The 13,192-nt window shown below is 43.6% G+C and overlaps 1 protein-coding gene across 1 annotated transcript in view; it reads left to right on the top strand.

Moving 5' to 3' along the window:
- The first annotated feature begins 266 nt into the window (after positions 1 to 266).
- The window catches only part of SNX6 (sorting nexin 6), a 42,975-nt gene continuing 30,049 nt past the window's right edge, over positions 267 to 13,192 (top strand). Inside the window, exons 1-4 of the mRNA XM_060175413.1 lie at positions 267 to 316; positions 470 to 517; positions 10,909 to 11,013; positions 12,894 to 13,004. Coding sequence (XP_060031396.1) covers positions 311 to 316; positions 470 to 517; positions 10,909 to 11,013; positions 12,894 to 13,004 — 270 coding nt within the window. The 5' untranslated portion in view covers positions 267 to 310. The remainder of the gene's footprint in view (positions 317 to 469; positions 518 to 10,908; positions 11,014 to 12,893; positions 13,005 to 13,192) is intronic.

The following is a 13,192-nucleotide window of genomic DNA, read 5'->3' as shown; positions in this document are numbered from 1 at the left end:
GGTTTTTCGCAGCAGCCCTTAAGCAAAAGGAACTGGACAGCTCCCCCAGGAGCGCTTTGACGCATGAGGAATCCGAGTTTAGAGAGCTGCTCCCAGCCATCCGATTCTAGGTCTAGGGGTCTCCTAGCCTGGGTGTGTCGACCTCGGTCGCAGGGCTCTGGGATGTTGCCTGATCCGCAGACCCCAGCCCCTGCGCCAGGGCGGAGTGGGGGCGTGGCATCGCCGAGGCCCCGCCCCCCGCCCCCCCGGGTTCCCTCCCTCCCCGCCGGGCGCGCTGTGCGCCTGCGCCGGCCCTCGCCTTGGAGCAGCCATGATGGTGGGTGTTCTCGGCGGCGGCGCTCCTCGGGCGCGCGGTGGGGGCTGCGGGCGCGGGGCGGGTGCGGGGTCGCGCAGGCCTGGCGCTAATGTCTCTTTGTGTCTCCCCCACACCCTCCTTTCCCCGGCGTGCCGGGCCTCGCCGACCCTGCAGGAAGGCCTGGACGACGGCCCCGACTTCCTCTCCGACGAGGACCGCGGAGTAAGTTCTGCCTCCCGTCGCGCCCCTCTCCGCGCCTCGAACCCTCCCCGGCCCCACCCTGCGGGGCTGCGCCGCGGGGTCCCCGGCCGACCGGCACCCCCTCCCCGCCTGCCTCCTTTCGGTTTCCTCGCCGCACCGCGCCCCGCCCTCCTGCAGCCCTTCCTCCCCGGGGACCGCTGGGCTCTGATTTCCCCGACGCCCGCGGCCGCCGGCTGGTCCCTGGTCCCGGGTCCCGGCTGCGGGTCGGGGTCCCGGTGCGGGGGGGGGCGGGGGCGGGCCGCCCCTGGACGCCCCTCCGCTACTTCTGCAGCGGTGAAAAGCCGTTCTCAAACCGTCCTGGCGGCACCTCCACCCCCCACCCCCTTCTCCCGCAGCAGAGGCTCGTTGTGCCCAGTGACCCTTTGCAAGGAATTCCACAGGGGTCGAATCTGAGACATTTCTCCAGCGTCTTAGCAGAATTCTCAAAGTCCCGGTAGTCCACAAACCTTTACTTTTATTCATTTATCATCCCCCTTCCTCAAAAAATACTTTTTTTTTTTTTTGTTGTTGCGAGGTTCTCTTGGTGATGTTTTGAGACATATTGCATTCCTCTTGTTTCCTTGGTTGAAGGGCGGTGATCTGTGCGTGTGTACAAGTGAGCTCTGGAAAAATGTTGATACATGATGCTATCAGTTCAGCAGAGCGCCGTGGTTCCTTTACATTCAGCTGTCTGCACTTGAGTTTTCCATTTTACTTTAAGTTGATTCATCTTACAAAATGCGGGAGACACAATTGTTAGGGGATTTTGACAGGCGATATTCTTGTAGGTAATTACTGTTTTTTTGTTTTGTTTTAGTTTTTCCCCTTTTTACCAGAGCACTGTTCAGCTCTGGCTCATGGTGATGCTGGGTATTGAACCTAGACATTCAAGTCTCAGGCATTCAGGTTTTTTTGCATAACCATTATGCTGTCTCCCCAGCGGTTGTTTGGTATTCATGTATTTTTTTTTTAATTTTATTTACTTATTTTGAATAGAGCCAGAGAAATCGAGAAGGAAGAGGGAGATAGAGAAGTAGAGGGAAAGAGACAGACATGCAACACTGCTTCACTCTTGAAGGTTCTTTCTGCAGGTGGAGGTAGGGGGATCTTGAACCTGAGTCCTTGTGCTTGGCAGGCATCCTCCCAGTCCTTAGTGAGAAGTGAGTAGTCAGCATTAACTGTTGATGTTTATAAAGCTTTCAAGTGGTAAGAAATGATGCAGAGGGTGCTGTAATACTTTTATGAACAATAAACTAATAAAATCCTCAAAAAATTTACTCAGACATCATTTAAATTTTTTAATTTATTTCGGATAGAGAGAAATTGAGAGGGAAGGAAGGAGGATGTCTAGAGGGGGAGATACAGAGAAACACCTGTAGTCCTGCTTCACTTTTGAAGCTTGCTCCCTGCAGGTGGGCATCAGTGGCTTGAACTTGGGTCCTCGTGACTATACTGTGTGTGCTCAGCCAGGTGTGCCACAGCCTGGCCCCTTCTAGTGGATTATCACTATTTTTTAATTGCCAGCTGGGTCATCACTGGGGCTTGATGCTGGCACTATGAATCCATCATTCCTGGTGGCCGTTTTTTTTTTTTTTTTTTCCTGTTTTCTAAGTTTTATTAGATAGGACAGAGAGAAATTGAGAGACCATAGAGGGAGAGGATGACAGACCCCTGCAGGTGGGGAGTGGGGGCTGGAACCTGTGTCCTTGCTCTTGGTAATATGTGTGTTTGATGGGGTGTGCTACCTGCCCTGCCCCCTAAAATATTTTAGTGAAAGAAAGATACTGAGACCAAGCACTGCTCAGTTCTGGCTTTTGGTGGTGCTGGGGATTGAAACTGGGACCTCAGAACCTCAGGCATGAAAGCTTGTTATATAACCTTTATGCTATTTTTCCTACCCTTCTAATGAATTTTAAAGCTTTGGGGGTTGGTGAGGATAGCATAATGGTTATGCAAAGAGACTCATGCCTGGGGCTCCATAGTCCCAGGTTCAATCCTTTGCACCACCATATGCCAGAGATGAGCAATTCTCTGGTTAAAAAAAAATAAATAAAAATTAAAGCTTTGTAAGTGTGTGCATATAACTTCTGATAAGACAGTGGAGTTAGATAACCACTTAGAAATTATATTTTTTGGAGGGGCTGGATGCTGTTGCTCCCGACTGAGCACACATTATTACTGTAGACAAAGTCCTGGGCTCAAGCACTCAGTCCCCATATTTTGGGTATTATGTGTGGTAGGATAAACCAATGGAGTTCTTTGGTGAAATGAAGTGAATTGCTTATAGCACAAACTTGATTTTTTTCCTGAGTATTTACATGACTCAGAATGTAAATATAAACATGCACTACCATCTGGATTAGTTTTTTTTTTAAATTTATTTATTATTTATTCCCTTTTGTTGCCCTTATTGTTTTATTGTTGTAGTTATTATTGTTGTTGTTGTTGGATAGGACAGAGAGAAATGGAGAGAGGAGGGGAAGACAGAGAGAGGGAGAGAAAGATAGACACCTGCAGACCTGCTTCACCGCTTGTGAAGCGACTCTCCTGCAGGTGGGGAGCCGGGGCTTGAACCGGGATCCTTATGCCGGTCCTTGCGCTTAACCCGCTGCGCTACCGCCCGACTCCCCATCTGGATTAGTTTTAAGAGAGGCAGAGAGAATGAAAGATCATAGTACTGAAGCTTCCATCAGGGGGTTGGGAGCTGGGCTCGAATCTGAGTCTTGCACATGACAAAGCAACACGTTAGCTATGTGAGCTATTGATATATGGCCAGTCCCACCTAGGGTATTTGAAAACAAGTCTCATTGATTGGGGACATGTTGAACTGGTAGGACATCAGACTTACATGCCTTAAATTCCCTCTTGGGTCTTTGGCTCCTCATGCACGGAGTTTCTTGGATTGTCTCCCTCTTACTCTCTCACATCAAACTTTCTGTCTCATTTGATAATTTTTTTTTTTAAGATTAAGGTTTTGGAGACCACACCTTAGGAAGTCAGCATCTTTTAATGAGTGGGAAAGAACAGATAATTACTTTTGAAATACACACTCAAGATCCGTTGTGCATGGATGCTTTATTGCAATTGCACAAAGTTATTTTACTATTTCCTCATTTCAGGAACAGAAATATGTACCCTGTTGAAAATGCCTTGTATTTGTTTTGATAGAAATAGATAGCCATAATTAGAACTTTTAAGGGCTGGAAAGACAGCATAGTGATTCTGCAAAAAGATTCTCTTGCCTGAGGCTCCAAGGTCCCAAGTTCAGTTTCTAGCACCTCCAGAAGTCAGAGCTAAGGAGTGCTCTGGTTGAAAAAGAAAGAAAAAAGAACTGTTTCCAGAACTTTTACTCAAGACTATCCTGTTCGACCATTTAAGAGTCTTGGTAGAGGTAATACGTGAATTGCTCTAATTTACATTTAATGTAGATTGCAGAAGAGACAGCAAAGATTTAGAAATTATAATGCAAGTGTTTCTTACAAAACAGCAAGTGAGCAAAATTGAAATCAATACTGTAAAGTAAATTTAAAATTTTTTCAGTTGTGTTTAATAGTTGGTTACAAGATTGTAAGATTCCAGTTCCACACCACACCCATTACCAGAGTATCCACACCCTCCCAGATAAACACCATGGTTCTCACAAGTCTTAAAACAGTTTGCTTGCAAGTTCATGTCAGCTCTCTAGATTCCACATAAGAGTGAAACCATCTGGTAGTTGTCTTTCATCTCTTCTTAAAGTGATTTTTTTTCCTGAACAACCTTAAATTGTTATCCTTTAGATAACAATTTAACAATTTTAACAACAACAACAACAACAACGATAATAATAAAGTACAGGTGTCTGAGCAAAGAATTATACTAGAATCTGCCTTGAAAGTATATTGAGAAATGAAGTCAATCTGAAAGGTTAAAAGATGTTGACTGCTAGTCTAAGGAATTTGGACCTTATTGCTAAAGTAGCGAGGGCAAGAAAGTCTTCTTTAAAAAAAAACAACAACTTTTTGACTAATGGCATTATAGATATAATTGAATCATTTGTTTTATTAGTTACATAACTAGAAATAAATATAAAGGCTAGACTGGAAAGTGGGAAGACTATAGAGACAAAGACAAATGACAGGTTCGGCAACAAACCAGACAAGAAATAGCAAGAAACTTATCAGGATCATGCAAATGAGAGATGTGATAAACAGTATTTCTGAGATGAAATTATCAGGCTTCAATGACTGTTCTGGTATGGACATGAAGGGTATGATTCAGGGGTTTCTTGCCTGCATAGATTCAGAGGTTTCTTGCCTGCGTATCTGGAAAATGATGACATTGATGAAGATAAGGAATACAGAGGGAGAGTTAGGAACCCAAAAACAGGTGTAGTTACACTATCTGAAGCAATTTTGAAAACAATAAACATTATTTAGAATTTAAGTCAAGTGATAAGAGAATTATACCAACACACTGGCACCCACTGGTCTTATTTAGCATGCCCTTCAGGGCAAAATGTGTCCAATTGAAAGGCTTATTTGTTTACTGAATAATACGTTACTATTCTTTATATGGTGGGGCGACACCCTATTATGCAGAGGTATGACTGATGAGATTTGAAAATGGCCAATAATTTTCAATATTGTGTGTTCTGAAGACTTGCTTTTTAAAAACTTAACATTTCTCACAAAACATTTTTTCTTAAGGTTGCAAGAATCTTCCAAAGGGTAACAATTTTTTTTTTTTTTAAACCAGAGCACTGTTAAGCTCTGGCTTATAGTGGGGGGGGGGAATTGAACCTGGGACTTTGGAGCCTCAGGCATGAGAGTCTGTTTACATAAACATTATGCTATCTACCCTCCGCCCTGAGAGAAAGATAGACACCTGCAGACCTGCTTCACCGCCTGTGAAGCGACTCCCCTGCAGGTGGAGAGCTGGGGGCTCGAACCGGGATTCTCAAGCCGGTCCTTGCGCTTCGCGCTTAGCTTGCTATGCTACCACCTGACTCCCTGAGCTATAATTTTAAATATGGTCAAATATAAGTAGGTCTGCAGGTGTCTGTCTTTCTCTCCCCCTCTCTGTCTTCCCCTTCTCTCTCCATTTCTCTGTCCTATCCAACAACGGCAACATCAGTAACAATGACAATAATAACTATATCCATAAAACAAGGGCAACAAAAGGGAATAAAAAAAAAAAGAACTTTGGCTTTTCTCCATTGGTAACCCCCTAGGTTTTGAGGTTTTGATTAGAGGAATGATTTCCAGCTTAATGGGATCTTCCTGGTGACTAGTAGGGACTAGATTAAAGGAGCAAGGGCAGATGGGAGACAAGTTGGAAGGTTGTCTAACAATTGTCAATATTTACCTTTTTCTTTCTGTATCCATCTTTGTGCATTTGCTTTTATGGTAAAAGATAAACTGATTTTTCAGGATTTTTTTTTTTTTGCCTCCAGGGTTATCGCTGGGGCTGGGTACCTGTACCCGCAAATCCACTGCTCCTGGAGGCCATTTTCCCATTGTCGCTGCTGCTGTTGCTGTTTCTGGGCAGGACAGAGAGAAAATTGAGAGGATGGAGAGAGAGAAAAATAGACACCTGCAGACCTGCTTCATCGCTTGTGAAGTGACCCCCTCACCTCCCCCACATGTGGGGAGCCAGGTTCTCAAATCGGGATCCTTGCAGGGTCCTCACACTTTGCACTATGTGTGCTTAACCCCGGGCGCTACTGCCCGGCTTCCCAGGAATGTTCTAAGATAGATACTTTGCAGTCAAGGAGACAGTCTAGTAAATGTTTTCTTTTTTAAAAAATATCTTTTAATTTACTTTTTATTATCTCTATTTATTGGATAGAAAGCCAGAAATCGAGAAGGACCGGGAGATAAGGAGAGAGACACATGCAACCCTGCTTCACCACTCGTAAAGCTTTCCCCCTTCTAGGGCACCTTCAGCTCTGGCTTGTGATGTCGGGGACTGAGCTTGGGACTTTGAAGCCTTGGGCATAAGAGTGTGTGTGTGTGTGTGTGTGTGTGTGTGTGTGTGTGTGTGTGTGTGAGATCAGTATGCCCTCTCCTGACTACCTTAATTAAAACTTGGTGAAGGCGCAGGGGAGGTTGTTCAGTAGGTGGCATGTGTGCCTTCCCGTGCCTTGTAGCCCAGATTTGAGCCCCACCTCCATATGGGAGTACCATAACACGGGGGAGAGTACTGATGGTGGTTTTTTTTCTTCTTCTTCTTCTTCTCTCTTTCATAGCTATGTTTTTTTTGCCTTCAGGCTTGTCTCTGGGGCTCGGTGCCTGCACTATGAACCTTCTGCTCCTGGAGGCCATTTTTTTCCTTTTTTGTTGCCCTTATTGTTATAGTTGTTATTGCCCTTATTGCTGTTGGAAAGGACAGAGAAATAGAGGAAGGGAAGACAGGGAAACAAGGAGAGAGAGAGATACCTGCAGACCTGCTTCACTATTGCAAAGCGACCCCCCCTGCAGTTGGGGAGCCGGGGGCTCAAACCGGGATCCTTATGTCATCCTTGCGCCTTGCACCATGTGCACTTAACTTGCTGCACTACCACCTGGCCCCCACTTCTCTCTCAATGAAAAAAATTCATTCCAGGAATAGTGAAATTACACTTGTTGGCTTAATATAACGAGACTTTTCTCTGACAGTTCTGTAAGTAAAGTAGAAACTAGCATCACTAGACTGAAATTGATGTGTGGGCAGGACATTCCTTCCCCCTTTTAAAAATAATTCTTATTTATTTTTTACCAGAGCACTGCTCAGCTCTGTTAATGGCAATGCAGGGGATTGCACCTGGGACCTCAGAGCCTCAGGCATGAGAATCTCTCTCTGCATAACCATTATGCTCTCCACCGCCTCACATTATCTTTTGAGGTCCTAGGAGATGGTTTTTTGTTAACTTGTTTCTTCTAGCCTCTTTGGTGGCTGCCTAAAATCCTTGGCTTATAAGCTAAGGAGTTGGGAAAAAGGTAAGGAAGGACCATGCAAAGGGCTGGTAAATGAAATACCGAGTACACTAGTGATTTTAAAATGTTTTTAAGGTTCTGTGTAGTTTATTTTATGCATTGTTTATTTTGGATAGTGACACAAATTGAGAGGGGAGAAAGAGATGGAGAGAAATTGAGAGAGAAAGAGAGGTGGAGAGGGAAAGAGACGCCTGCAGCCCTGCTTCATCAATGCTTCTCCCATGCAGGTGGGGATGGGGACTTGAACTAGAGTCCTTGCTTGTTGTGACATGGGCACTCAACCAGATGTGCTGCCATTTGGTCACCTGCTTTTATATAAATAGTGTGTAGATTGGGTTGTTAGAAAAGTGATGGTCATGATGTGTTTTTTGCCTCCAGGGTTATTGCTGGGGCTTGGTGCCTACGAATCCACTGCTCCTGGAGGCTTCCCCCCTTTTGTTGCCCTTGTTGATTTATCGTTGTTGTGGTTATTATTATTCTTGTCATTGATGTCATTGTTGTTGGGTAAGAGAGAGAAATGGAGAGACAAGGGGAAGACAGGGGGAGAGAAAGATAGACACCTGCAGACCTGCTTTACTGCCTGTGAAACGACCCCCCCTACAGATGGTGAGCTGGGGGCTCGAATGGGGATACTTACACCGGTCCTTGCACTTTGCACCACATGCGCTTAACCTGCTGTGCTACTGCCCAACCCCCCCTTTTTTTATGATGGTGTGAAATAATATGTTGGATTCTGCAGAAGGCACAAGGTGAATTGCTTAATTTATGGGAAAATTCCTTTTCCTTGAGTGTTAACAATAGCCATAGAAGATAGGCAGTTATTCCCAAATTGCCATGTGGAGACTCAGAGAAGTTAACAAGCTCCTTCAAATCCACACAGTGAGGGAGTCAGTTTCTGGCCATGTTCCCTGCTTCCTTCACAACTGTTTGCTTATTGGTACTCATTTTATCATTTTTTAAAAATTTTTTAACATTTTATTTATTTTCTGTTTTGTTGCCCTTGTTTTATTGTTATAGTTACTATTGTTGTTGTTATTGATGTCGTCGTTGTTGGATAGGACAGAGAGAAATGGAGAGAGGAGGGGAAGACAGAGGGGGAAAGAAAAATAGACACCTGCAGACCTGCTTCACCGCTTGTGAAGCGACTCCCCTGCAGGTGGGAAGCCAGGGGCTCGAACTGGGATCCTTACGCAGGTCCTTGCACTTCGCGCCCTGTGCACTTAACCCACTGCGCTAACGCCTGACTCCCGGTACTCATCGTTTTATGATAGCTAACACTTAAATACCAAAGGCAGAAGATGGTACTCATGATGTATTTTTCTATGCAAAAATGGATCATGACTTTTGTGATAGCATAGTAGTATAAAGGAGATAACAAAAAAAATTCTACAAAAAAAATCCATTTTACAAACTAGATGATTTGATTTACAAACTAGATGATCTGAAGCAGGCTAGTTAAACTTGAACTAGTTTAATCTTTACAGCTAGGTTTGTTTTTTTTTTTTTTTTTGCTTCCAGGGTTATTGCTGGGGCTGGGTGCCTGCTCTAAGAATCCACTGCTCCTGGTGGCCATCTTTCTCCTGCTTTTATTGGATAGGACCTAGAGAAATTGAGAGGGGAGGAGGAGGTAGGGGGAGAGAAAGATAAGACACCAGGGGCTGGGCGGTTGGCACGCTGGGTTAAGCACACTTACTATGAAGCCTGAGGATTGTGTTTCGAGACCCTGGCTCCCCACCTGCAGAAGGGGCGCTTCACAGGCAGTAAAGTAGGTCTGCAGGTATCTTTCTTCCTCCCTTCTGCCTTCCCTCTTCTCTCAATTTCTCTGTCCTATCCAATAAAAAAAAAAAAAATGAAAAAATGGCCACTAGGAGCAGCGGATTCAGTAGTACCGGCACGAAGTCCCAGCAATAACCCTGGTGGTAAAAAAACAAAGATAGATAGATAGATAGATAGACAGACAGACAGACAGACCTGAACTGGGATTCGCCATTCCTTGTGCTTCATACTGTGTGCACTTAACCTGGTGCACCACCACCTAATCCCTGTTAGAATTCTTTAAGAAGAAAAAAATGTCAGAAATGAAGAAATCAACGTAGAATTATAAGAATTTTTAAATAGAAAAAGTTCTCTTTTCTACTTAGATAAATGGAAGCACTAAATAAAGAACAGGTTTTCTAATGTGTAAACTTACAGGTTCAATCCCCGGTTCCGCCATATCCCAGAGCTGAGCAGAGCTCTCATGTCTCTACTCACTCACTATCTCTCTGTTACTTTCTGTATCTCTTTCATTAACAAGTAAAGTATTTAAAAAGTAGAAGAAAACTTACAGAGGGGATCTGGTGGTGGCACTCTTAGTAGAGCACATAAGCTACCATGAACAAGGACCCAGGTTCCCCACTCTCCACCTGCAGGGGAAAAGTCTCACAAGCAGGGAAGCAATACTTGTCTGTCCCTCTCCTCCCTCTCCGTTCTTTCCCTTCCTCCCTCCCTCCTCTCTCTTCCACCTTCCTCTCAATTTCTGTCTCTCTTTTAAAAAGAAAAGGTGGGAAGTCAGGCGGTAGCGCAGTGGGTTAAGTGCAGGTTGTGCAAAGCGCAAGGACCGGCCTAAGGATCCTGGTTCGAGCCCCCAACTCCCCACCTGCAGGGGAGTCGCTTCACAGGCAGTGAAGCAGGTCTGCAGGTGTCTATCTTTCTCTCCCCCTCTCTGTCTTCCCCTCCTCTCTCCATTTCTCTCTGTCCTATCTAATAACGACAACATCAGTAATAACTACAACAATAAAACAACAAGAGCAACAAAAGGGAGTAAATAAGTAAATAAAAAAAGAAAAGGTGCCAGGAGCAGTGAATTCATTGTGCAGGCATGGAGCCCTAGCCCTAACTCTGGTGGGGGGGGGAAGCAAAGAATAAAATACGAAATTTAATTCACATTACAGGAATTAATTGTATATTTACAGTGTACTGGCATGTGTAATATGTTTTAAAGCTACATTTTGTACTCATGAATTAAAATAAACGAGTTAAAATTATTGGTCAATATTCTCTTCATCACTTTCCTTGTTCCTAAAGGTAGGTCTATTCCTTACTTTAAAGAGCACTTGGATGTTAAAATACAGTTTTCTTGGGAAATAGTTTACTTTAGGGTTGAGAGTAATGAGTTATGATTAGCACACAAACAGCTAATAGAACAAAATATGGTTTAATAGTGTTGAATGAAAACCCTACATTTATCTAAAATGATAACATACACAAAGCACCTGTCCATAATATGGAGATTAAATGAACTTGAGCACTTTTGCAGATTTTAGGCGGTTTTTTTTTTGGGGGGGGTTTATATTGTCTGGAAGTAGTAGAATGGGATTGTAAATTGTATTAAAATGCACAGGATTTTCATACAGTATTATTTTTCTCTCGCTTTAGCTTAAAGCAATCAATGTAGATCTTCAGAGTGATGCTGCCCTGCAAGTGGACATTTCGGATGCTCTGAGTGAGAGAGATAAAGTGAAATTCACTGTTCACACAAAGGTGAATGTGACTGTGCTGCTGTTGTTTTAACTGTTGTGCTAGTAATACTATGATGTAATAACATGCTGACTAGAACTTTTAGCTTTAAGTAAACAGAGACTGTGATTTAGTTTATAGTTCATTGCTGCAATTGTGACGAAGTTTTTTTAAGGACATGCCCTTTGTTTTGTTGTTTTTATCAGAGCACTGCTCAAGTCTGGTTTATGGTGGTGCTGGAGATTGAGCCTGGGACCTCATAGCCTCAGGCATGAAAATTCTTTTTATGACCATTATGCTATCTCCCCAGCACCCCCCCTTTTTTTTTGGCCTCTGGGGTTGTTGCTGGGGCTCGATCCCTGCACTATGAATCCATTGCTCCTGGAGGCCATTTTTTTCCCATTTTGTTGCCCTTGTTGTTGCATTGTTGTTATTATTGCCACTAATGTTGGATAGGACAGAGAGAAATTGAGAGAGGAGGGGAGATAGAAAAGGGGAGAGAAAGACAGACACCTGCAGACCTGCTTCACCACTTGTGAAGCGGACCCCCCACACACACACAGGTGGGGAACCGGAGGTTCGAACTGGGATCCTTGAGCCGGTCCTTGGAGTCCTTTGCGCTTAACCTGCTGCACTACCACCCGACCCTCCCCCCCCCCCCTTTTTTAATGGAGTGAACCACAGAACTTAAACACACTGCAGATTTCCTACTTTTTTTTAAAAAAAAATTATTTCTTTATTGGGGAATTAATGTTTTACATTCAACAGTAAATACAATAGTTTGTACATGCATAACATTCCCCAGTTTCCCATTTAACAATACAACCCCCACTATGTCATTTCTCATCCTTCATGGACCCGTATTCTCCCCACCCACCCACCCCAGAGTCTTTTACTTTGGTGCAATACGCCAATTCCATTTCAGGTTCTACTTGTGTTTTCTTTTCTGATCTTGTTTTTCAACTTCTGCCTGAGACTTATATTCATCCCATATTCATCCTTCTGTTTCTGACTTATTTCACTCAACATGATTTTTTCAAGGCAAGATCGGCTGAACACGGTGAAGTCACCATTTTTTACAGCTGAGTAGTATTCCATTGTGTATATAGACCACAACTTGCTCAGCCACTCATCTGTTGTTGGACACCTGGGTTGTTTCCAGGTTTTGGCTATTACAAATTGTGCTGCCAAAAACGTATGTGTACACAGATCTTTTTGGATGGCTGTGTTGGGTTCCTTAGGATATATCCCCAGGAGAGAATTGCAGGATCATAGGGTAGGTCCATTTCTAGCCTTCTGAGAGTTCTCCAGACTGTTCTCCACAGAGGTTGGACCAATTTGCATTCCCACCAGCAGTGTAGGAGGGTTCCTTTGACCCCACACCCTCTCCAGCATTTGCTGCTGTTACCTTTTCTGATGTGTGACATTCTCACAGGAGTGAAGTGATATCTCATTGTTGTCTTGATTTGCATTTCTCTGACAATCAGAGACTTGGAGCATTTTTTCATGTGTTTCTCGGCCTTTTGGATCTCTTCTGTGGTGAATATTCTCTCCAGGTACTCCCCCCATTTTTGGATGGGGTTATTTGTTGTCTTGTTGAGTCTGGCAAGCTCTTTATATATGTTGGTTATTAAACTCTTATCTGATGTATGACATGTAAAGATCTTCTCCCATTCTGTGAGGAGTCTCTTGGTTTGGGTAGTGGTTTCTTTTGCTGTGAAGAAGCTTTTTAATTTGATGTAGTCCCATAGGTTTATACTTGCCTTAGTCTTCTTTGTAATTGGATTCGATTCATTGAAAATGTCTTTAAAATTTATGTGAAAAGAGTTCTATGAATATTTTCCTCTAAGTATCTGATAGTTTCTAAATGTGATTTTGATGTTCAAGAATCTCTGTCTTCACAGAGTTCATTGCCAAATTTTAAACAAAACGAGTTTTCTGTTGTTCGACAACATGAAGAATTTATCTGGCTACATGATTCCTTCGTTGAAAATGAAGACTACGCAGGTTACATTGTAAGTGTTAAGGTTCCACTTATCCTGCTTTCTTGGAGTTTTTCAGATACTTGATATGTGTTGAAATCTTCTGTGATAATTTTTTATTTACTGGTTAGAAACAAATTGAGTTGGGAGAGGAAGACAAAAAGTGTCTGCCCCGACTCTCCAGGATTTCACTTTTAAAAATTATGTCCTTGGGGAGTCGG

The sequence above is a fragment of the Erinaceus europaeus genome, chromosome 16 (genome assembly GCF_950295315.1).
Source record: "Erinaceus europaeus chromosome 16, mEriEur2.1, whole genome shotgun sequence".
Lineage (NCBI taxonomy): Eukaryota > Metazoa > Chordata > Mammalia > Eulipotyphla > Erinaceidae > Erinaceus > Erinaceus europaeus.
The sequence above is the reverse complement of the archived record's forward strand: the minus strand, read 5'-3'. Positions and strand labels throughout refer to the sequence as shown.